This window comes from Desmodus rotundus, chromosome X (genome assembly GCF_022682495.2).
Source record: "Desmodus rotundus isolate HL8 chromosome X, HLdesRot8A.1, whole genome shotgun sequence".
Lineage (NCBI taxonomy): Eukaryota > Metazoa > Chordata > Mammalia > Chiroptera > Phyllostomidae > Desmodus > Desmodus rotundus.
The window spans coordinates 99,215,004-99,239,927 of record NC_071400.1 but is presented as its reverse complement, the minus strand read 5'-3'; the positions used below and the strand labels follow the sequence as shown (position 1 = coordinate 99,239,927).

The following is a 24,924-nucleotide window of genomic DNA, read 5'->3' as shown; positions in this document are numbered from 1 at the left end:
AGACAGCGCTGAAGGCGCGCCAGGCTCAGCATCACACTGGCCCCTGTCGTCAAAAACATGTGAGCCACCCGGGACGCCTGCTGGACAGCAGGAAGAAGGCGGCTTGTGAACGCGGCAGCTCTCTCCAGAGAAAAGCGCATGCCTCGTGGGCACCGTGGTGCAGCCACTGAGCCCTGACGGAGGCGCCCCGCCAGGTGGGAGGGCCCCGCTGGGCGGTACGCGAGCAAGTGTGGGGTATGTGTCCCTCGGGGGGCACCGAGGACAGAATGACAGGGCCACCTTCGCGGGGCGTTGACAGTCCCGGAAACACCCCTGAGGGGCGTGAGCACTCGTTAGCTGCTGGGTAGGGCACCACCGCCCAGCTGGTGCCGACCCCGGCCCGTCCCGGCCCGTCCCGGCCCGTCCGTCGGAGAGCACACACTGCGACAGCTGATCTTCAGCCTCTCCCGGCGGGAGTCCCGCGTCTGGGAACCCACGGGTGACTCTGCAGAATGACAGCTCACGAATGTGCCCGGACGCCGTCCACCGGCTTCGGGGGAGCAAGGACAAACGTTCGCGCCCTCAGCAAGCACCCGAATTTCTCCTGGGTAGAAAAATGTGAGAGCTTGGCGGCCGCTGGTTAAAACGTCCAAATTAACACCACGAGCACCCCACTGGAGGTCACGTGTACCCCAGAGAAAACGTGGCACAACCTAGGGCCTGTCACACACACAGGCACAAAGATGCTGTCTTATTCACGCAAAACGGCCGAAGGGCTAGAAAACATCGGGGCGCGTGTTTCTGATGAAGGAGGTGCCGGGTCAAACCAGGGACCATTTCCTGCAGAGCCTTCATTTGCTCCATGCAAAGGCACCAAGTGTCACTTAAATATATAGATGACATTTTACAGTGTGAGTGCTGTTTGAGGGTTTTTTTTTAAAAAAAGGTCAATTAGGCACACTTAGGTTTTACATTTATTAGAGGATAATTTTCTTAGGGTGAAAAGCATACTTCCATACCGATATAATGTGAACAAATGTCAAACATTCTATTCAAGTAACTTGCCCGGGGGGGGAACCCGTCGGATGTGACGAGGGGTCAGTGGAAAGGGGAGTCCCAGAGCTGTCACAGACACAGGCCGCCAAGAACGCGCGTCAGTGTTGGCGGAGCCAGGCAAACCCAGGCCACAGCAGGGGCCCCGTGAAGAGGCACCGGCCCCCGGCCGTCACACGGATCAGCCCCGTGACGACAACAGAGACCGCGTGGACGGGTGTGAGAGGCAGGCACACTGCTGAGACTGGGATTTTCCCTGCCAGCACAGGACAGCAAGTATTCAAAAGGGGTGCATGGCGAAGGCTTAAGGGCTGATACGCTGTCCCGAAAACAGGCTGTGGCTCCAGGGCACGCCTAAAACCCAATTCTATCTGCCCCCAAGCACGGAGGGGAAAGAGAAACGCTCTACAAGGAGACAGGAGCTGGCTGCCAGGTAGCACACTCCGCAGTGGGCATGGCAGCCTGGGCACGAGACCCCGGCCACGCCCACGCCCACGCCCAGCCTGCGCCGACCCCGAGGGTGCAGTGGGCCGGTCTCCGAGAGCAGCTGCATGCAGCTGTGCTGAGGGCCCCCAGCGGGAGTCCGTGTTTGCCGATGACGGGAATGACTTCCCAGGGGCCCATCCCTGCCACGCTGTCCCCATGCGGGTGAGAAACCAAGGAGGGCGGCCCCCTCGGATGGGAAACCAACAGAACTGCCCCCTCGGATGAGAAACCAACAGAACTGCCCCCTCGGATGAGAAACCAACAGAACTGCCCCCTCGGATGAGAAACCAACAGAACTGCCCCCTCGGATGAGAAACCAACAGAACTGCCCCCTCGGATGAGAAACCAACAGAACTGCCCCCTCAGATTGGAAACCAGACACAATTGCCCCCTCGGATGAGAAACCAACAGAACTGCCCCCTCATATTGGAAACCACACAGAATTGCCCCCTCTGATGAGAAACCAACAGAATTACCCCCTCAGATTAGAGACCAAACAGAACTGCCCCCTCAGATTGGAAACCACATAGAATTGCCCCCTCAGATTGGAAACCGGACAGAAATGCCCCTCGGATGAGAAAGCAGACAGAATGGCCCCGGGGAGGATGCAGCACAGCAGTGGCCCCGACCGCGGTCAGGGGGCCCGGCCTGATGCACGGGGATGGGCAGCAGCACAGGAGCTGTGCACACGCAGGCCGGCACCCGTGTATGCAATAAGGACACGCACACACGCATGCACACCTCACGTGCGCCACTCAGGGTGTGGGGGGGAGGGGACAGGGCCTCACTTCACGCTGTGTCCATGTATGGGAACATGTGTGCGTGCACACACCCATGTGTGCACATGTGGTCGTGTGGGAACATGTGATGTGCGTGTGTGTGTCCAGCGCACGCCACTCGTGCAGCGCCCCCCGAGCACAAGCATGCGGTGACCGCCCGAGGGGCAGTGCTGGCCTCTGCCCGGGGCTGCGTCCAGTCTGCACGCTCGGCCAAGTTCCTTTGCATCGTGGGGAGCGATCGCAAGTCAGGAGGCGGGTGGCCAGGCGGCAGCCGCAGCTTCCTCTGTTGCTTGGGGCGGTGTGGCCGCACAGTGGGTGCAGCGGGGCGGCGCGGGGGGGCGGGGGCGTGCCCGGAGACGCAGGGCCGCGGCCCCTCACTCGTAGGGCGGCAGCCCGAACAGATCGGGCTGGAAGTCCTTCAGGGAGCCCAGCACCAGGGTGGCCTTGCTCGTGAGGTCTCGCTGCAAGTTCCTGTCGGGCACCATCACCACCTGCATCCCAGCTGCCAGGGCCGCCTCCACCCCATTGGGAGCGTCTTCAAAGACGAGGCACTGCAGGGTGGGGAGAGAGAGAAGGTTCAGACGGCCCGTGCCCACGAGAGCCCGGGCCAGCCCTCAGACCTCCGCGCCGGCGGCAGGCACTGTGAGGACCGGCCCAGTCGGGCGGACAGGCCTTCCCGTTCTGGCTGCTGTGGTGCGCAGGGCGGGCGTGCTTTCTCACGCGGCTGTTCTTACCGGGCCACCAACACATTATCCACAGCAGCTGCCGCTGTGCAGGGCGGGCTCCTCGCTTTAGAATCTTACTCGAATCCCAAAGACCTGTGCGATCACTAGTTACGCATGCAGAGCAGGAGGGGAAGTCGTGGGGAGGGACGTGCTGTTAGGGGCCCGCAGAGCTGAGAGAGGCGGTCCCTGCGTGTGCCAGCGCCCCACAGCAGAACTGAGTGCCCTGCACCACGAGTGCGCGCTCCCCTGGCTGTGACCGTGAGAACCCGCTGTCCCCTGGGGCCGAGGGACGCCCACGCACACCCGTGTCTACAATGGGCTGTCTGTGCGTAGCACTGTCGGGGAGCCCCGGGTGGGCACCCCGCGAACCACGCCGCGCTCGCTGTCCCATCAGGGCTGGCCCGAAGTAGAGAGCCGACGTCCGCGTTGCGCCAGGCGAACGGGCCCTGCGCCCCAGGACCCCCAGGTCCCTGTGAAAGCAGCCCTTCTAAGTGTGTTCAGCGGAGACGTGCAGGCAGGCACGCTCCGGTCACGGCCGAGGCGGCCTCTCTCCTCCACGGTTGTCCTACAGGAGCCCCGCGCGACTCCCGGGGGCAGCGCCGGGTGCCGTCCACTGCGCCCACCTCTCCTCCCAGCGCGTTAGGACCTCACCTCATTCTACTGCCCCCGCTGTCTCACCTGGGGCCCTGGACATGCCCGTAAATGTCCAGTGACTTTTTTTGGGGGAGGGCATTCCTCCTGCTGGCTGAGGTGTTGAAGCTTCGTGCGGCCCACCTGCGAAACTTCAGCGGGGGCACAGGCAGATTTGGTCGACCCTGGAGGGGGCAGTGCCCCGCCAAACTCAGGGCAGCACCTGTCGCACTGCGTCCATGCGCGGTTCCTGCTGACGAGCGAGGCAGCAGGGGACGGGACACGGGGGGCCCGCACAGCGCAACCCTTAGGGAAGGCCGACAGGCCCCCCGCTCCAAGAACATGCGCACCTGGGCGGCTCGGAGCACTGGCAGCCGCCTCGTCCACGACGTGGCAGGAAGACAGCAGGGCGCTAAGGTGCATGTGTTGGCCTTCCGGCTCGGTGCAGCGGCGGTGAGTGGGTGAGTGCCATGCCGCCTTTCCAACACGGTCACGGTTTCCCAGGGCGCGTGTGGCTCATCCGAGTGCGGCTCATCCGCGTGCATCTGCTGCCCACTCGAAGCCCGCCCCCACCGGCTCCAGCACGGACACTGCAGGTGCAGCCCCACACTCTGGGCTGGGGCGTGTGCTGAGCGCACAGGGAGTGCCGGGTGGCAGGGGCGGCCCACTGAGCAGAGGAAGAGGGGATGCGCCCAGCTCGGCAGGATGGGGTGCAGGGACAGGTGTCCGTGGCCGTGCCTGCAGCTGGCACTCTCCCACTGACCCGGGACACTGGTCAGCAGACGGGCCGGCTGGTTCGGGTTCCTCACGTAAGCCACCTGCCGGGCTGACCGCACACCTGGTTGGAGACGCCGGGCGCTCCGCGTCAGGGAAGGCGCAGAGCCCGAGTACACAGGTGGCAGCTGAGCCCTGCTCCTCCTCCTTCTCACACACCCATGTCCCCGAGCGCTTGGCAAACCAAGTTTTCACAATGCATGCGGGGATCGTGCCCTTCATGTCCGCACCTGGGAATTCGCCTCGGACATGTGGACACACTGAAGCAGAGTTTGCCCCCTCGCAACGGGAAGAGCCCAGCGCACGGCAGCAGGTAATTGGCCAGAAAGAGGCAGGACCGAGCGGCGAAGCAGGGCGGTGAGGTTCACCAGCAGGGGAGACGCTGGGGACCGCCCCAGGGGCTGTCACGCACAGGGAACAGAACAGGCACGTGCAGGGCGCAAACCAACAGGAAATACTGGCCTGCCATCGAACGCCACCGTGCGGGGTCCTTAGGGCCAGCACCCCGCAAACTGGGCGCACCCAGGGCTCGAATCTCAGGGACGGCACAGCACCTGCAAGGGCGGGACTCCCCCTTCTCCCTGGAAGCAGAGTCGCAAAGCAGGACTACGGGTCCCCTGGGAAGCCCCTACGGCAGCATCTCCAAAGGGGTCCCCGCGGTGCTCGGCCCTGACAGCCACACCACAGGCGGTGCTGGGATGCCTAAGATTCCAGACAGTGTGTGAACACGCACGGCAGGGCTTGTGTGTGTCCTGAAGCCCGAGGGTCAGTCTGCACATCACCCGGAAGGCCTTCCCTACCAATCACAGCTCACGAAACTGCTGAGCAGCAGCAGCGGCGAGAATAACGCAGCCGCTTTCTCACACCAGGAAAAGCAGGAGCTCTGTTTCCTCTGCCGACACGGATGCTCTGTGGCCAGTTCCCCTCCGCGTGCCCAGCGAACGTGAAGAGCCTCCCGGGGAGACCTCGGCCCCTCTGTGCACACCTCCCTGTTCCCGCAGGGCCAGGCCGCTGCTGGGCAGCTGGACGCGTTCCGGCTGACTGGTCGGGTGGCAGTGGGGCTCTGCACAGGCTTTCGCCCTCGGCCCGGGGCTCGGCCGCTGCAAGCAGGTGGAGGCTGGGGAGCAGGGCCTCTGCGCTCCACACCCCGCTGCACCCCTCGCCCCGACAGGGGCAGGGCTGAGGGCAAGAGCAGCGGTTACTGATCGTGCGGCAGAGCCAGGAGGGCAGGCACGCCCCGCACTTCAGGGCAGTTCCTGGTGAGAACATCCGTCCCCCGCTGCGCTGGCACACGAAGCATGGCTGCCCGGAAGCTGGGGCCCCTGCAGGCCACAGGGGCCCTGGCACTCAGAACGCTTGCCGCTGAATGTGGGGAGCGGGTGGAAGGGTCCTTGTGCAGGACCCAGCGCAACAGACGGGCTGCAGAGTCTTCGAGCCCTGGGACAGGGCTGGGCCCAGCCCCCTGAGTCACGGGTGGCCGGAGCTGAGCCAAGGGAAGTTCAGAGGTCAAGCCAAGGTCACGCGGGCAGGCAGTGAGAAGGTTAGAAAGAGAGCCCGGGCCCCCAGAATTCAAGGCTCTTTTCACTGTGCCGAGCTGAAGGCTAAAACGTATCTCAATTCCGTCTCCAGGAGATGAGCTTAATTAAACTGGAGCTGGAGGCCTTTCATTTAGGAAGAGTGGGGTCTCCCACTCCCGGGGAGGTGAGGCCCGTCAGGGTTGCAGCACCAGAGGGGCTGAGCTGCCTTCTCCGAAGATGCTGCGAGCGGTCCGTGGTGTTGGCCTGTCCAGAGGGCCGCTCATCACACCCCCGGGGAGGGAGAAGGGGGCCGCACGTGAACCCCCTTAGGGATCGTAGGACTGAGAAGTTCCGTGAAGCAGAAGCTGTGCGCACAGTGAGGGGAGGGGACCCACACGGATGGGATTAGGGAAGGATTTACCGAAGAAGCAAAACACAGCTGGGAAGATGCTACAGTGGACGTTGAGGCAAGGCGAGGCCAAAGCTTACGACGCGGCAGGCGCTGCGGGCAGGGCAAGAGAGCCGGCTCCAGGGGCTCCTTCCTACATAGCCTGTCCTGGACAGGCGGCACGGGGCCTGGGGACCCAGTCACTCCCCCCAGGGAAGGTCCTGGGGGGGCCTGCCCCGGCCCCACTGTGCCTCCCCCCCAGCAGCATAGGTGATAACACTGAGGTCACCAGGGCAGTGGCCACACAGCTGAGGAGCCGTACCACGGGACAGCCACTCTGCGTCCCTGACCATCGGCCCCTCCAGGGCCTGCTCTCTCTAACACGCACTGGCCACCCCGAGCTGGCGTGGCCCATACTAACGGGTCCCATGTCGCAAACCATCGCTAGTGTCCCACTGACACACCGCACTTTTCCACTAGCAGCCAAGCCTTCCATTAAGACTGTGCTGCCTCTCGCCTGGGAAAACCCAAAACTGCCCGGGAAGCCACGGCACGTCCACTCTGGAGATGTGGGTGTGCATGGGGGCCGACTTTTAAGTTCCTCCCAGAGCAGGGCGCCCGGCTACTCGCCAGGCGGAGAGCCCTCTGCTCCAAACCTGGTGGTTCACGGCGACACTCAGCTGAACTGTGCCAACGGAAATTCCTCCTCGCATCCGTTTGTCACAGATTTTATTCTACGCGCGGATTTTGTCATAATCAAGTGCCGTGTTCACGCTGCAACGCATTAAAACTTTGCGAAGCCCTTAAACTATTTCCCACTCAGTTTTGGCCAACAGCTTTATTATGAAACGGTCAATCTTTGCATATTCTTTCTCAGTGAATTACCTACAGGTAAGTGCCGCAACATTGCAATACGCGCTGTCGATGCGCTTTCTTAGATTTTACTGAAATAATGAACCTTCGTGTAATGCTGTAAAAGAGAGTAAGGTTTACATATATTGTCTGACATTAGTAAGTATTTTTGTTTATATTATTGATCTGTCCATGCAACTATGCGTCCTTCCATCCATCCATCATCCATCCTTCCATCCATCCATCCATCCATCCCTCCATCTACCCATAGATCTCCTTCTCTTCCTCCCTCCCTCCCTCCCTCCGTCCCTCCCTCCCTGCCTCTCTTCCTTTCTTTCTATTACTCATCTACGTATCTCTCTCCCCACCGCCTCCCTCCCTCCCTCTGCACCGGCGCACCCATCTGTACATGAGGCAGAGCCCAGCTGAGCTGTGGTCCTGTACGTGGCACTATCTGACTGTGGGCTCAGTGTCTCCTGCACACGGCAGCGCTACTGTGTCACTGAATGAGCACTCATCTGCAAATCCAAGTACGAAGCCAGCACTGACGAAAGCCTTTGGAGTTACAGGTTGATACATGCATGCCCTGGACCGCTAGAGAGACGCCTGTGCCTTTGGAGAAAAAGCTCGGGAGAAATTTAGAAATGGGTGGTCAGCTTCCTAGGAAAGGCTGTCATTTTATTCCCAAAAAATAAATTGGGAGGCACATTTGGTATCCCTTTTAAAGTGTACGCACATAAACTCGGTGCTGAGCAAAGGACTTCAAGAGAGCTGCGACACCCTTCTGTGATGCTCACGCTTAGTAATACGGACCCTGTGCCCACCCGTTTGTCAGGGACCACGGACTACGAAGCCCAGCAGCGCTGTCCAAGGCGCCGGGTACTTCACAGAGTCAGAAACCAGGGTGAACCGTGTGCAGGTGGCCCACAGCATCTGTGCTTTCTTTCCCTACTCCCTCTACGGATTCAGGCACTTGTGCCAAGTCACCTGGTCTTCCCGGGCCTTTCCCACGGTGCCGTGACGCCGGGTGCGACGTCAGGCCCCCTCGGCTCCCGGTGTGAAGGGGTGGACGGCTGCAGCCGCCTGTTCAAGGTTGTGCACCCACATGGTTGACAGGTGTACAGGGTGGCGTGGGCTGGGTTATGTGCCCCAAAACCGTGTGAAGTCCTAACCGCACTGGGACTGTCTGTGGACACGGGGTCCTGAGGAAGAGCTGGAGGGGAAAGGGCGGCCCTCATCCTGCGGGACCCGTGTCCCTACAAGACCAAGAAGGGACAAGACAATTTGCTCCCTTGCTGTCCCCTCAGGCTCCGAGGAAGGCCTGTGCAGGACAAAGGACCCAGGAAGGAGGCTGTCCCCAGAAAGTACACCCAGCCAGGGCACCAACTGTCAGATCGCGGACTCCTGTAGGTGTCTGGGACCAAGCTGCTCGTGGCTGGAGTGAGGCAGTCAGGGTGTCCTGTAGGACACAGTTCCACACGCCGGAGACAGCCAAGGCACCGCCCCTACCTGCTGGCGCGATGCCCGCATGCACACAGCAGGAGCCGCCTCGGGGAGGGGCCGAAACGCTGATTAGCTAAGGAGCCGTAGGCAGGTGGGCGGGCCTTCTCCAGGCAAACCTGTTGCAGCCGCCCACGCGGGAGGTCCGGGCAGTCCTCTGCCACAGATGCCTGTCATCAGTGGCCCAGTGACCTAGTTAACCGGCACCCAGACGATTGCCCGGAATTGGAGCCACTGGAGACTGCACGGCTGCAGGACGAGGCGTTTTCTGCACACAGCAAGGCCTCCCCAAAGCATCCAGCTGCTGTAGGTCCCTGGCCTGGGCTTTCAGGGGCAACAGTGTGGTGACTGCGGGGGGGAGACGATGGGGGGAGAAGAATAAGAGGGGGTAACTGCTGATGGACGCAGACGGGACTGGGGGTGGCGAACACACAGGGCAGGGCACAGAGGGCGTGCTGTGGAACTGGGCCCTGCAACCCGTGTGACATTCACCCCAGCTACCCCAGCACATGCAACAGAAAGGAGGAAAAGGGGTTGTGTGAGGGGAATCTCGACTCACGGTCCCCAGGCTGGGGAGTCGGCTCCCGCGGGGACGCCTTCTGTAACTGAGGGAGGGCTCTGAGCTTTACCAGGAGCATCGTGTGCCCTCAGCCACAATCAGCACTGAAAACGCATCTGTCGTGGTTTCCTCTTTAGGGGGAGAGATGCTTAACGTGCAAAACTTTCTTAAACACAAAACACGAAAGTAGTGTCAAAAAAAAAAAACCCCTGAAACTCAGCTCTTGACGTTAACGAGGAAATTAAAATACGTGAGGGAGTGACGGCCACGCCTTTAAAGGTTGATTTCTGGTGGGTCTGTAACGGAGATCGCCCTCAGGAAGCGTGCGAACAACGCGTTCACGCTACGTCACAACGCACGCGTCTGTTTTGTGCCTAGGAGCTCACGCGGCAGGAGGCAGCACCCGCTGACTGCTCCGTGGCGGGCGAGGGCTAAGGGACTTCGGAAGGCGGCACCGCGTTTGCTGCCTTTCACACAAAGCGACAGCACGTGGGTAACACGCTGGATATTTCAATGAAAGCGCCACGATTTAGAGCCGGCTCCTCCGCACCGCGTCCAGAAGGGGAGGCCACGAACGCCGCCCGGCTCTCCCCTCCGGTCCTGCCCGTGCTCCCCTGCCTTCCCGTGACCACCACGCTGCACCTCACTAACGCGCAGACGCCCGCAGCAAACCCACGTCACTGTTTGTCTGGGCTTCTCCTAATCGCATGCAGCGCCCTTGAACTTGGGAGGCACGCAGGCCTGCACTGCAGCCAAGAGAAAAAGGCAGCAGGTGCCAGTGTGAGAAGCGCCTCGTGTTTGCACAGGCCTCCCAGCCACTGCGCGGGGACGGCAAAGACCCATGCAGTCCGCCGCCGGGAGCGGTCCGGAGGAGTCTTCCCTGGGCGGGGCACCTTGGACATCCCAGAGCAGACACCCTTCACTAGGCCTGCACCGTGCGTGCGGGAGAAACCTAACAGGAAAGGTCGCACCAGGGCAGACAGACACTTGCTCACGGGAACGCGGCCTCGTCCCTGCGCGACGCCATCACACGCGCGAGCTACACTTTCCTGGTGGACGGACAGACGCTGACCTGCCCCGAGTGCAGAAAACGGCCCTGCTGGGGGTGGGGGGTGAGGGGGACTGCCCCCTGGGGTGTGCAAAGCGCCTTAGCAAGGGGGAGGTGGTGGGGCACAGCCCTCCTTCCTGTGTAATTGGTGGCAGGATGCTTTTACCGACCAGGGGCAGCGGCCCGGCACTGACCACCCGTGCGCGGGCGTGTTCGGCGACAACTACAGCATGTCCGCTGTGTGCCGGCCTCCCGGAGGACTTGGGGTGTCACCGTTGTGGAGACTCGGGCGCTGTGCTCCCCTCCACGCGGCGTGAAGTCACCGTGCACCCCCCACACGGGCCTGCTGGCATGCTGCACGGTCCCTGCTCCCCAGGGAGCCCTGGACGTCTGCGCCCACCAACCCCGTGAACAAAGCGCCGGACCCTGCCCCCCACCGCCGCCGCCGCGCTGTGCGTACCTCGTGCACGGGGGCAGGAGGGGAAAAGCGCTTGGCGCACACGAGGAAGATGTCTGGGTCCGGCTTGCCCTTCTGCACTTCGGGGTCGTCTCCCAGCACGACGTGGTGGAACAAGCTGAAGAACTCCTTGTGTCTGCTGGTCTTCATGCCGAAGGTCAGGGTGCCGGAGCTGGTGGCCACGGCCATGGGCACACGGTGCTTGCTCAGATGGCGGATCAGTTTTTCCGCCCCTGGGGAGGAGGAGCGCAGGGCTCAGGGAGGCGCACAGGCACGGCCATGGGCCCTCGCCGCCCAGAAACCCCGACACACCGCCCCCTCTGCCTGGGCCGGTCTGATCTGACACCACTGCCTGTCGTCCAGGCTCGTGACCCCGCAACGCCAGCTCAGACAGAACTCACAGACGCCGTGGGCCTCAGCATTTCCCACAGGGACCCACCACGATGCTCCTGCAAAGGAACACAGCTTGGCCTGCGGAGCCTGCTCTGCTGCGCCACTGTGCGTGCCAGGCGTGTGTGTGTGTGTGTGTGTGTGTGTGTGTGTGTGTATGGGGGCTGGTGATCCATGGCGGGCCTCGGGGACAGCGTGCTGTCTGAGGCAGAGAACATGCTTCTGGTGTTTTCCGGAAAATGCTCTATTCTGCAGAAGGCACTTCGACCCCAGAGTACAGGGTGGTGAGGAGCACGGAGAGGCATCCCAACTGAGACGCTGAAAAACTGTTTGGGGCGGTGGAAAAACCTCTCAATCGCTGTATTGCATCCGAGGGACAGGGTTTTCAAGGTGACTGACGCTTAAATGTGTACGAATAAACCCACAATTTCTAATAAATTCCAGTTGTTTTGGGTCCTCCCTGAAAAGCATCACTAAAAACTGCGATTGACATTTATAGAATTTTAAACCCCAAAGTACGGCTGTAAGTGTACGTGTCTCCTTCCCCTTCACGAGGGATTCGAAAGGCTAAGTATTCACCTTGCTTCCTGGAAGAATCTTAAACTAAGGGGTGTTGCATTTTCAAGCATCTGTTGGCCTTGTAATCTAGAACATTCTCGGTCTTGCACTTTTAGCAAGAGACATCGGGCGGTTCTGAGGGGTCTGCAGTCAGCAGGTCCCTGGAGAGGAAAGTCTCCTTCCCCTCCCATGGAGAACAAGTGAACAGAGAACGGGCCTGCAAACAGACACATTAGTAGTGAAGTGTGCCTTTAACGTTTTGTTTTTTAATTCGGCTTGTTTGCAGAGATTTAGCTGCCTGTTTCCATCAATTTGTCCAAGTTTCAGCAGCGGCTGACATGTTACCACTGTACCTGATTTTTGAAAAGAAAAAGGCAAACCCATGTATTTAAGTGCAATTCTGAAGCCATTTTGTCATGAATACGGTATTTCTGTAACATGGACACAAGCAAAATTCCAGTATTTTTGGATCCCAGGGCTCAGGGAAAAGAATGCATATTATTTTAAGACAGCCCGAAAAAGCAAGGCTGAGGCGCAGCTAGCAGCGGCGCCCACGGAGCCCTCCACGGGGCCCATGGGTCTGCCCAGGCAGAGCGCGTTCCGGCAGCACTGCCACGTGCACCCGGGGCACGACCCTGAGCCCAGCGCAGGGGAGGAGGGGCCGCACCTGGCATCAGCGCCGCCGTGGGGAACAGGTCCTTGAGCCGGGCCTGGCTCTCCTCCACCAGCGCCGCCTTGTCCATGGGCAGCTCCAGCTCGTCTATGATGATCTGGGCGGCCTCCAGCGCCTTCTTGCCCATCACCAGGGACTTCACGCCCCAGCTGTACTGCTTCCCGTAGCGGCCACAGATTTCCTGGAACACCACCGAATAGAGCCGCTCGGTGTCTGCAGAAACAAGGGCGAGACGGAGGGGTGGAGAGGTTTAGGGTGCGCGCCACGGGAACAGGAAGTCCCTGGCAGGTGAGCATGCATACACCTGGCCCGACCAAGCGTGCCGCCAGACCGCAGCACTCGGGGACCCTGTGTGGGGCCCTGGGTGGCTAGGGTCCCAGCCCATGCCCCAGGAAGGGGCTGGGCAGGCACGCCCCCCTGTGGGCGCTGCTGTAAAGAGACGTGTGAACACACTGTTCTGTGCAGCCTGGGCGGGGAACACACACTTCCTGCGTGTGTCCATCACTCTCGGGCAACCGCCACACCACACTGCTGACACCAGATGGGGGCCTCCCCAGCCAGCATTCAGGGACAGCAGCAGGGCGCCTGAAAGTGAACTCGGTTCTGACCCTGTGGGCCCCGAGAGCGCGCGTGATCCCCAGGGGACAGGCTCAGCCCCCAGAAGTGCTGCCCCTCCCCATCCCCGCGCCAGCTGCAGCGCAGGCTGGCCGCAACCAGTACTGGGCACGGCATCCGTGCTCCCGGCGCTAAAGCGCGGTACAGCGAACTTCAGTTGACAGCCCCCCAGTCTGCAATCCCCATGCCCCCATTTGCATATGCAGGCGGAGTCTATAAACAGTGCTCCCAGCAACCGTATGGCCCATCACTGCCCTGGGGGCGGGGCCAGCAGGACAGGGACGCCAGTGTGAGGACTGAACCGTGTGCAGCTCTCCCCGGGCACGTCACTCAGCGCCGCCTCCCGCACTGCTGGCGGTCAGCTGGGAGCGCCAGCGTGGTGGTGCGAGCCACGCCCCGCTCAGAAAGTCCCGCCCACGTGGAAGAGACACCCTCTGGCGAGCCAACGCTTGGCAACAGTGTGGCCGGTCCCCGCACAGCCTGGAAAGCCGAGGCCCAGGTCTGCACAGTCGCAGACACGCTGACGATTCCAGCCCCCAGGGTGCTAACTGCAGCCTCAGGCCCTCGACAGCTCGCGAAGCCACATGCAGGGCACACGACCTGCATGGAATCCGCGCAGTTCACACGCCAGTGAGTCCGGGAAAGAGCGGGCGACGTCAATAGCTTGCAAGGGCTTTTCCCCACAAGGAGACGGAAACTCTCAGTCCCGGAGCATGAGTACTTGTTCCGTTGTGAACTGCTTGGGACCCCCAGCACACAGTGAGAGAGGGAGCCTCCCACAGAAAGAAACCGCGGGCACCCAGCAGGGGACAAACCGCCGCTGGGTCCCAGAGCAAGGCAGCCGCAGCCGGCGTGCGAAGGGGCAGAGGCCGGCGGGAAGACGCGGGGACGCTCCTGGGCTCCTGCCAACTCAAGGGCTCTGAAAGGGGAAGGGATGTGGGAGGAAGCGAATTCCAAAGACAGAAAAAAGAAGCTATGTCCTTATAAAATGCTTTAAACGGTGCTTATTGAAAGCTGAAAACGTCGCAGTTTCTCATTGGGAAGGCAGAGCCGTGGATTAAGCATCCTCGCTAGGCAGACGCGGCCCCCTTCCTTCACAGCGGACATAAAACCCCCGAAACCCCGCTGGCACAGCCAGGGCCTCACAGCTCACGGAAGACGCCCTTGGACCCCTATGGGACTATTGCAGGCGGGGACGGGCCCACTGCAAACCAAAGGGGCAACACTGTGGAAGAAAACACGTCTCCACACGCTAACATACACGCAACAAGGGGGCCTGAAGCAGCTGCGCCAGGTCATGGGTCGCATGGCTCCAGCTCCAGAGTGGCAAGCTTCGTCACGTGTCTCTGCGGCCGTGTCTTAGGGAACTCGGCATGTGTGGGACACGCAAGAGCCACACAGGCCCCCAGAGGTGTCTCCTGCAGAAACACAGGGGTCCGGGCAGCGCTGCAGGTGGGGCGGTCCCGTGAGCCTCGGAGAGAGAGGGGCCCCCGGCCCGAAAGGCTGGTCTTGGCCTTACTCGCAGCACACCCCACTCCCACGTGGGCAAAGCTGACACGGTCGAGTCCCTCACACCACTCGCTGCAGAAGGCACCTCTGCACCTGGAGGAACGCTGCACCGTGGCCTCCAAGCTGTTTCCTTCTCGGGCTCGATGAAATCGATACATCGTTGCAATGCGCTGACTAAAGTATCGCGCCACCCTGGCACACGAACACGCTTCGTAAACACTCGTGGAGTTGGAGTGCCTGCCCGGCCTGGTACAGGGACGTCCTCTTGCATCATGGAGACACTCGGGGAAACTGGAAACCTGTCACTTGGCACAATGTGGATGGATTAGTATTTACTGCACCTAGCGTGAATCCTCGCCCACTTCCCTGTGGGAATATCGATGCGTGTGATTCTGCAGGCTGCCCCGGAGCTCCCCGAGATTGTAGCTACCATGGAATACGTGTTGTACTTCCTCTTTAAAATAAAAATTGGAAAGTGTAAATAGAACTGGCTCCACAGGTTTTGGAAAAGGGACTCTGAACCCGCACGGTGATCACTGGCGTACGCCGAGCTTATCGGGCGCACCCGAACAAAGCAATGTAATGCTCTCTCTCGAAAGTTGATACGCCTTGAGAATACTCCTTTCTAATTTCCAATACCGGGGGTGGGCAGGGTGCCCATCGGAAGCCAGCGATTTCTGTTGCACAGACGTGAACGCCTTGAAGGGACAAAAGCCCGGCCGCCTGGCAGAGAAGGTGCAGCGTACTGCACGCCTGCTCTCTCCCAGAAACGCAGCGGTGCTCCTGACTGCGGTGAAAACGGCCTATTTCCGATGGGAAACGGCTTTAATTAAAGAGAAGACAGAGGACAACTCAGCACACAGTCCATTTCGATGAAAGGGCTGGCGTCGTAAATTTTCTAAGTTGTTTTCATAGTGTGCAGGTAACTGATAATGGTTGATAGGTTTCTTTTTTCCTGCTTTCTTTGGTTTGGGTTGTTGTTTTTTTTAATCCACTGCTTTTGTTCCCCCCAGATATGCTTCTGCGGGCTGGCAGTTGCGGAAGGCACATTCCCGCGTGTGACAGGCTCTGCAGCGCTCAGCCGGGGTGGGGCCGGCCCCCTGGGCTTTATCCGGCCGGCAGGGCCAGACACCCGCGTGTGCTCGATGCAGGCCTGGCATTCGCTCGAGTTTACGCAAGCCCTGTGCCCCGGGACGCTGGCGAGTGAAGTTTACAATACAGAATCCGCTTGAACCAACAGAAGCTCAACGCGGCCAATCCCACACACAGACTTGTCAGTACCCACTAAAGAAAAAGTAATCTGCGGGGTTAACCCCTAGGCTCACGCTTTGCTTCCCATTACATGCACGGCTACTCTACCTGTCATTTCTCTCTCTGTTTCCTTCCCTCGCCCCCGAATCAGATTCACACCAGCATGTCCGCAATGAAAGCAGGATTTGTTTAACGCCGAGCTGGTGTACAACCTGTGCTCGTAATGTTGCTTTCGGGCGGACGATGCAGCGATTCGACTCCTTACACCTGCCCACCAGGCAGACACCCGCTAATCCCAGTCAGCACCTGTCCCCCGGGGAACTCGTCCGGTGTTACAGAAGATGCTCCCTTCCCCCGACTCCCGCCCCCCACCCCTCCCAGTCTGGCCCCTTCCCTTTGGCCCCGTGTCCAGCAGACTGTTTTCCTTCTGTTCTGTTTGTCCGTTGTTTTCTTGGCTTTTGGATTCCACATGTAAGTGAAACCACATGGAGTTTGTCTTTCTCTCACGCATTTTACTTATGAAAGCAAGACTGTCTTTTTTTCCACCCTTCCCCGGGGATACGTTTATTGACTTCAGAGAGAGAGACAGAGAAACATCCACGTGAGGCAGAAACGTCGACCGGCGGCCTCCCACACACGCCCTGACCAGGCATGGAACCCACCAGCGTTTTGGTGCACGGGACGACGCTCCAACCCACTGAGCAACCGGGTCTCAATGTCTGGAGAGCAAAACCTTGCAGGTAAGAAATCTCGCGTGTGCCCAGAGTTCCCGATGAGCGGAAGTCCGCACCATGCAATCAGCTCCCTGCCCACAAAAGGGCAGTGTGGCCCGCAGGGCAGCGTCCCAACACGCCAAAGACGGGAGCCAGTGCAGGCAGCGTGTCTCGGGAGCCGGGACGGGGGCCGGCGGACGTGGCTTGTCCGAAACCTGGGCTGGCCTCAGGCTTCTCCGGACTCTGGATGGCAACCCTGCGTGTCACTCATTCCTAGCAACCTCCCGGCCCACACTGCCAGCAACAGGTGGTGAGTGCCGTTCTCAGGTCCCTGGCACGAGGCACGGGGAACACAGCCCTGACCCGACCGCGGCGGTGTGCCTTGGCTCAGAGCAGCTTCCGGCACATTCCTGCCAGGGTCAGCTGGCCCCGGCGGTTGTGCTCCTGCCAAAGCAACCACCTCTGTGGACTGAGAGAGTGTGTGCGCCAAAGGCCCCAGACACCGCGGGGGCAGCAGGAAGGTATCATCCCACTGGGAGGGAGAGAGGAGAGGGCACGGTCGGACCCGATGTGGAGAAAGGGCTGGATTCACATGTGAGGGAGACAGTCTGCCCCCTAGCCTGGGGCGTGCAAGCACCCGGGTGAGCCTGCGTGAACCCCGCGGTGCTTCCCGGCTTCCTGGTGTGGAGGGACGTGAACGACTGGGATGAGTCGTTCACAAGCGTGCAAGTGTGAGCCCAAGAATACTGGCTGCAGGTAGCAGCGTGCCGCTTCAGCACGCTCGGCGGGAAAGCCTCGAAGTCTCTCACGGACGGCTCGCTGGCTGCAAGCTGGTTTGCACTGCAGACAACAGTCAACGTGACGGCTTCACAGAAAGATCGGCCATGATGATGTAGCAGAGTGGGCGCTGGTAAGCTAAAACCTTCGATTAGCCTGAGCGTGACTCACTGGTATTACCGACGATCCCCCTGAACAGGCGTGGACGCTGGTCTAACAGCGTTTTCCTGCTAACCCCACCGAGGCGTAGAAGATGATTTGCAAGACAAAAATGCTGCTGGGTCACACGTATCTGTAGGAACATGTATCTGGACACTGCGGGAAAACGAACACTGGCCCTGAAGATCGTAACCCTGCAATGCACGACCAGAAGCACGAAACGCGAAGAGCAAGCACAGGAGAGCCTCTGCGGAGCCCTGGGCTGCAGGCAGCCTGCACTCACACAGCACAGGGAGCACGGGCCGCAGCACATCACGCAGAGGAGGGCGCGTTGATGGAAATGACAGGGCCCCTCCCAGGAAGCGAAGATGAGCCCCGGGGTGAGAGGAAACATTTACAGCACTCACACACACACAGGCACACACACGGGACTTCCATCCAGAACAGAGAACCAGGCTGCGCAGCTCGATGACGAGAATGACCCAGTGGCAGCCCCCCAGAGATGCTCACGCCGCAGGCCCCAACACCTGTGAGTTCGGCACCTTACGGGACAAAGGGGACTTTGCAGGTGGGCATGCAGGAAGGAGGTGGGGACGCTGTCCTGAGCACCTGGGTGGGTCCCAGGCAGTCACCAGGGTCAGTCTGAGAGCGGGGGAGACAGGAGGGCCTGAGTCGGGGGGCATGAAGGTCAGGAGCTGAGGCTGAGTGAGGCGGGGCCCCAGGAACACTGTGGCCCCGGGAACGCCAGCGCTCCCACAAGCTGAGAAAAGCAAGTAAACCAATTCTGCTCCAGAGCGTCCAGGACAAAGGCAGGTCTTTCAACACCTCAGTTGAGCCCATCACGCCTGATGCTGGACCTCTGGCCTCCAGAACTGTATGTTAATAAATGTGTGTTGTTTTACACATGAGGTTTGTGATAGTTTGTTACGGCAGCCGTAAGACACTAACACACAATGCAACAACAACAACAAAAACACTTTGCCAAACAGTTTAGCAGTTTCTTCAGACGTTAAGTATTCATCTAGGGCACAGCCACCAGCAATAAGAAGACATGACACTATCGGTGTGTGCAATGACACGGCGAGTTGAAAAGAAACGTGTGCTCGCTGAATGAAGGGTGACCGAGGGGGCGCGCTACGTGACCCCACCGACAGGTCTAGGACGTGCGGGCCACCTGCCCAGGTTCAGATGCTGAGTGGCGGGGCGGGGCACTCGGGGGTGGCGGAGGAAAGAGGGCAGGCCTGGGGGGGCAGGGACAGAAGCGGACTCCAGTGGTGGAGGCAGGCGTTCCCCGGAGCGTGGACGTGGCCTCCCAGGGAATTTTCCAAGGGGCTCAGATCACACAGAGTCCTCCCGCACTCAACAATGAACGGAAATGAGAAATCAGCAAGGGAGAACACTGGGAAAATGTGCAAACATGCAGAAATCACAGGATATACACCGGACTATCCGATGGTCGAAGGAGTAAGTGCAGAAGGAAATTAGACGACGTGGTGGCACGAGTGACGATGACAGCATGTCACACCAGCAGCTACGTGTGTCACGGCGGTGACACTGTGCGCACAGGGACAGGGCAGCTGAAGGCCACACCCACCTCCACGCAAGGTGGCAGCCACGCCCGCAGTCCCCACTGTGCTGCGGTGGGGGGCGGGAGGGGGGGATCACCGCCTCCACCCGGCTGCGTCCCGAGGTCCGCAAACACGCCATGCCGCCCACAGACTCCGCCTGCCAACACGCCGAGGACCGCACGCCCTGTCCAGAGGGATGCTTCACACTCTGACACGCAGCCCCGGGGACAGCGCTGCTTCCACCACACTGTGTCCAGGCTCATCGCTCCACGCCTACTGGTCCCTGGGGCCGGCAGGCTCCACGCCCCTCTCACATGTAATTACGGGGCAGGTGGGCTGGAAGGCATGATTTAGGAGCAGAGCAGTCTCCAGGCTCCCAGGGGTGCCGGCGGCGGCCCATCCACACAGACAGTGCGATCCTCAGACAGAAAGGACCCACAGGTAGGTGGCTGGGGCAGCCGGCGGGGGGAGGTGGTGGGCCGGGGAGGGTCTGTGCTGGGGACTGCCCAATGGGCCCGTCCCACTGCACGGCAGGCTGGGTGGCAGGCCTCCTGCGGCCACAGGACGGCGGTGGGAGGGTGAAGAGGTGTCACCTGTATGTGTGACCTTGAAGGAGCTGCAGGGTGCTCAGGTTAAGCTGTCCAACAGACAGTGAGTCCTAAGCCCTGCTGGTGTGGGGCTGAAAGGGGGCTGACAGGACGCTTCTGCGTGCACTTGGGCAAGACGCTGATGCACAGAGCCGGGAGGGAGGGGCGCTTCCCGGAGCGCACTGGTGGGTGCAGAGTCGTCGTCCCTTTAAAGGCCGGCTTGGCCAGCGTTCTCGTGCCCAGGAGCTTTCCAAGTCCTCTGCTCCAGTCTCTGCCGCCCACAGCCTCTCCCTTTCCTGCCGCCCTTCCCGTCTCAGCTTCCCGTGCGCATGGGTCGAGTTGGGTCTCAGAGGGCTCACATCCTGTATGGGATCACATTCCCGCTCCCCCGCCCCAGTCTGGAACCTGAGCTCATCTACAGGGCGCTCTGCCACAGCTTCTGTGTAGAGCCAACTCTGGACCTGGGTGGCCGGGGGTGCCAGGGCCAGCCGGGAGACACAGCTCCTCCCTCCCCTCGCAAACCCAAGTCTACGCAGAAGGCGTGGGCAGGGAGCACGCTCACAGATGTGGTCATTCCTACGCAGCGTGCGGCCCACGTGCCCCAGGGACAGGGACAGAGGGTGAGGGGACCCAGAGGGGACCTTCTCCAAAGACACATCTCCCGGTCACAAACACCTGACCCGACTGCTGTCGTTTCCTTATGCTTATGGTCTGGCAGGCATCTCCCTTCTCCACCCGTGTCATTTTCAGTATCTGAGTAGGCCGCAGCCAACCAAAGCAGGCTCTCCCTTGAACGGGGCACTGAAGCCCCAAATCATGGGTGTTTACTTCTGGAAAGGTGGCACACACTAAAAATGCAGTAGCCGCTCCACAGGAAGGTCTCTGGCTCGCTCGCCCACGAGCAGCTGCGCATGGCTGTGGCAGTGCTTCCCCACTGCGCCCGTGACTTTCCAATGCCGTGAGAAAGAGCACTGTGGGGCCCTTACTGTTCTCAGGGCCTTCACGGTGCCCGAGCGGGGCTGGTTTTGTCCGCTGGAAACAGGGAACAGGCTGAGCGAGGTTTCGGTGGCTGAATCTTGGTTCCCGCTCATTTGAAGGTCAGGTTCATGCAGCAGCGATTAAGCGTCGCTGCCTCCGAGGTGTGCGCAGTGCACGAAGACGGGACTGGGGGGGGGGGGGGAGCAGGGACACAGGATGGAAGCGTCACGTCCCAGTTACACGGACCTGGCTGGTATCGATGCCGACTCGAGTGCCGTGTTGGCCGCACCCCTGAGAACTGCCGCTGAGAAAACAACTGAAGATACGCGCAGTAAGAGACACAAGCAGAGAATGACACGAGGCGCGGGTGGCAACACCCAGTTAGCACGTCAGAGGGCGGTCCTGCAGGAATGAAGGAACACGACAAGCAGGCGTGTGGAGCACAAGGGTCGGGAGGGCACAGGAAGCCCAGCTGACTGACAGCGGCAGCACAGACAGAGCCCCCCGCGACAGCAGCATGCGTGTCGACGGCAGGGCTGCACGGCCCACGTGGGCGCGCTTCAGCGAGCAGTACGATGGCAACACTGCCGGACGTCACACTTGTAACACACGACATACATGTTCACCGACTGCTTGTGTGATCGACCAGTCCGGCTTCTTCCCACGGCACGGGCAGGGCGTCGGTGCCCTAACCCCACGTCGTCCGAGGCTCAACAGTAAACGCTTCAACACCCCAGTGGAAAGGTAAAAACTAGCAAGATGGACTGGGGGAAAGTCATACAATGCAACCACGAGGTGGCCACAACACACGCCTTGTACTGAAGGGGCAAAGACGGTGAAAGCAGCCCCGGCTGCCGTGGCTCAGGGGACTGAGCGCCCGCCTGCAAACCGAAAGGTCACTGGTTTGAGTCCCGGTCAGGGCCCATGCCTGGGCTGCGGGCCAGGTCCCCAGCTGGGGGCACACAAGAGGCAGCTGATCCACGTTCCTCTCCCTCTCTTTCCCTCCTTCCCCCATCTCTAAAAGTAAAGAAAGACCATGTTACCAACAGGGAAGTTGAAAGCGAAAGGACAGAAAAGGTCAGCATGCGAACAGCACCCCAAAGAGGCCCAGCCGGGCTGTGTCACGGAACACTTAGATACACACGTTGCCAGAAGCACCGCAGAAACACGTCCCACTGCTGCAGAGGGCGTCCCGTGCAGAGCACCAGCTCCGGGCACCTAACAGGGCTGGGCGCCACGACACAGACGCTGGTGGAACTGCAGGGAGACTGAGGTGAGTCAGCCGGAGCGGCTGCAGCAGCTTCCACACCACCCATGCAGCACGGGCAGAACGACGAGACAGAGCAGGAACAAGGAAGTACAAGCTGCGGTCTGAGCCCCGAACGGCTCCCACACCCCAAAGCACGGAGCCTCCGTCGCAGGCGTGCACGCACGCTGCGCCCGGCCCTGCAGAGACGCACATCTCCTCCTGTGCAGCACGGGAACGCTGCTTTGGGCAAAGACGACACGGGCCCACGGCACCAGCGCTGTCGAGTGTACAAGGGACTGAAGTCATACAAAGCACGTCCCCGCTCAGCAGTTACGCAATCAGAAGTCTGTATCGGGAAAAAGTTAGGGAAATTCGTAATCGTGAAAAGGAATGAGCACACACCTAACTAGGGAGTGCACAAAGAATGATTTCAAGGGGAAATTACAAGACGCTTTGGCATGAATGAAAATGCTACCAAAACCTGTGTCGTGACCACAAAGCTGTGTGCACAGGGCAGCCGGTGGCTACGAATGGCAGAGCTAAACAGCAAGGGTCTGAGAGATGCGGGGTTGCTGCCTCTGAACACAAGGGAGGCGCCCGTGAGCAAGGAACGCAGGCCGGAAGGCGGGAAAGACCAGGAAATGGATTCTCCCCTAGCGCCTCCACAGGGAAGGCACCAGCCCTTCACTGGACTAGCCCTGAGACAGATGTGGGGTTCCTGATGTCCAGGAAGGCCTCGGGACACGTTTGCATTGCCCTAAGCCCCTCAGTATCCGCCAGCGTGCGACCCCAGCAGCAGAAAACGAACACAGTAAGAAACGTCCTCAACCATCCCTTTTTCTAATTGTACAGTGACGTTCCAACGGATTGAAAACACAAAACACAAGAGTAAGGCTTTCTCGCCGCTTCAGTCACATGTGGGGAAACAGCTGAAGGTCACACACAGACACACAGACACACAGACAATGTCTGGGACTGAGCCCAGGGTGGCCACCAGTCGATGGAAGGCATGGTGGCCTCAGCCCTTTCCCGGCCCCAGATCGACGCCAGGGGTGCAGGTCTCCTTCACCACGGCGTCTCCCCGTTGCCGTTTCAGACTGGCCCTCCGCGACACTTCTGTTGGGTGCATGTCACGGTGTCAATTCTTTTCCAACGTAAGAGAGAGAGATTCGGAGCGCTGTAGGTGGACATGCCTTTGCCTCCGTGCAGACCACGAAGCCCTCCCAGGTCAGCTGGCCGGGGCCCCAGGTCTGCCAGATGGTGTCGCAGGAAGGGAAGCCTTCAATGGAGCTTGGAGCACGTCACTGTGCAATGCAGGAGGTGCTCTGAGCTCCAGAGAGAGGAACAGCTCCAGCGACCCCTCCCAGGACGTCCAGTCATGAGCAGCCCTTCCGCTACAGTATTAGGGGGTGTCTCTGAGAGGGTCGCGGTACAAGAACGGCAGAATCTCAACTGCAAAAGCAGGAGTAACATGAGCGATTCTGGGGCGGGCAGGGCTGGCTCCCCCTGAGGCCTCTCTCCTGGGCGTGTGGACGGCCGTCTCCCCACTGTGTCCTCACACGGGCGTCCCTCTGGGGGTGTCTGTGTCCCCATCTCCTCTTCTTACAAGGACCCCAGTCCTGTGGGATCAGGGCCACCCTGGGTACCTCATTTTTACCTTCATCACCTGTTTAAGAGCCATCTCCCTAGGACTTGGGTGCACCTGAGAAATAGGATGGAAAATGCAGAACTCTTGCAAACTGAAAGACTACCCGCATTGGGGTGGACAGACATTCACACAGCTTAAGAAATGCAAAAGCGAATCAGCTGGGGGGGAGGGGAAGGCGCTCCTTAGTGGACAGGCCCCCTCTCAAGCCCCACAACACTGAGAGAGATGTCCGTGGGGGGACGGGCAGTGACTGGGAGTGCGGTACGTACCATTGCGTGTACTCGTGGATTGAGTTTGGCCTACTGGGGTAGCAATGCTGCCTGTACAGACCAGCTTTTCCACGCACACTTTGCTAGTTCGCACCGGCACTTTAAGGTGACGTTACGGGGACTCTGCTGGGACCGTCAGGCGCACTTTACACGCACCCTTGTCAGGAACGGCACTGATTAGACTAGAACTGGTCTCCGCGTACTCAAAAAGTCGCGTTGCTTCGCTCAGTCAAGGGAGGCGGTGGACAGAGGCCCAAACGGTGCAGCTTTCCAAACACGGCTCACCGGGCACAAGGGTTTTTAGGGTGATAAATATTTACAGGCACTCAAACACCGCCACGGCCTCTTAACAGCGGCAGTGAAAGTCTGCGAGATTCCTGAACTGAATGAGAAAAACATTGGGTGATCGGGAACAGGGACACCCTGACCCTCCAACATTAGCAGCTGATAAGGGTTTGAAAGGAAGGGGCACAGCAGCCACCTGAGAAGTTATGGGACAGGGATGTTGCAGAGATGTGACCACCAGGCCTGCGGGTCGGCTGCGACAGAATAGCCGGGTGAGGCAGGGCTGGCACCCAAGGGCAGCTCAGGCAGAGCAGCGTCACGGCCTGGGGACAGAATTACGTTCCTGGCACGCCAAGCTGCTACCCAGGATGCCGTGGAGGAGGAGGGCAGGGCCCTTTGGAAATCAGGCCGCTTCGTAGGTGCGCGAAGGGTTTCCTGATCGCAGGTCTGGTGCGTGTACGATACTTCCGTCTGGGGAAGCCTGTTCCCACCGTGGAGGCACCACATGCCTGAACGGTTTGCGGCCCTTCGTTTGCGCGCTCCAGTGGGTGCCAGTCCATGGCCACCTGAGCGCCACACAGACGGAGGAGCAGGGCCCACGGCGCCCGTGGCAGGAATAATCAAGGAGTCTCTATCAGATTAGATGTTCCCGGCTCCAGTCCCCACCACGACTTTTCTGTAAATGGCAATTGTTTATTCAGTGTGACCACGATTAAGTGCAGCCGGCCCGGTGCTCCTGCAGGGGAAATGAGGCATTGAACACTGGCTCTCACGCGGACACACGGCCCGTCCTTGGCCTTCGGCCGTTCCGGCCACCACTGCTTTGAAGATAATTACAGAGGGCAAGTCCCCGCTCAGGAGGTGCCAGGATGCAATTAGGCGGAGCCCACCGTTTCATTACCAGGGGTTAACGAGTCTCGAAGATCACAGGGCACACACCACCCCCTC

The 24,924-nt window shown here is 60.3% G+C and overlaps 2 protein-coding genes across 4 annotated transcripts in view; one reads left to right on the top strand and one right to left on the bottom strand.

Annotated features, from left to right (window-relative positions):
• The window catches only part of PUDP (pseudouridine-5'-phosphatase), a 208,348-nt gene that overhangs the window by 176,473 nt on the left and 6,951 nt on the right, over positions 1-24,924 (bottom strand). For 2 of the 3 annotated variants that reach the window (XR_008425977.2, XR_011650802.1), the window contains exons 2-3: positions 12,363-12,581; positions 10,751-10,980 (exon numbers count right to left, since the gene is read on the bottom strand). Coding sequence is in view for 1 of the 3 variants with exons in the window: in XM_053917009.2 (XP_053772984.1) it covers positions 2,672-2,848; positions 10,751-10,980; positions 12,363-12,581 (626 nt within the window). In the remaining 2 variants the exon portion in view is untranslated. Of the gene's footprint in view, positions 1-599; positions 2,849-10,750; positions 10,981-12,362; positions 12,582-24,924 lie in introns of those variants that run through there. The other variant, XM_053917009.2, reaches the window with a different exon arrangement.
• LOC139440241 (steryl-sulfatase-like) overlaps positions 19,273-24,924 on the top strand; it is a 113,574-nt gene continuing 107,922 nt past the window's right edge. The window contains exon 1 of the mRNA XM_071220344.1: positions 19,273-19,401. The gene's annotated coding sequence lies outside the window, so the exon portion shown is untranslated. The remainder of the gene's footprint in view (positions 19,402-24,924) is intronic.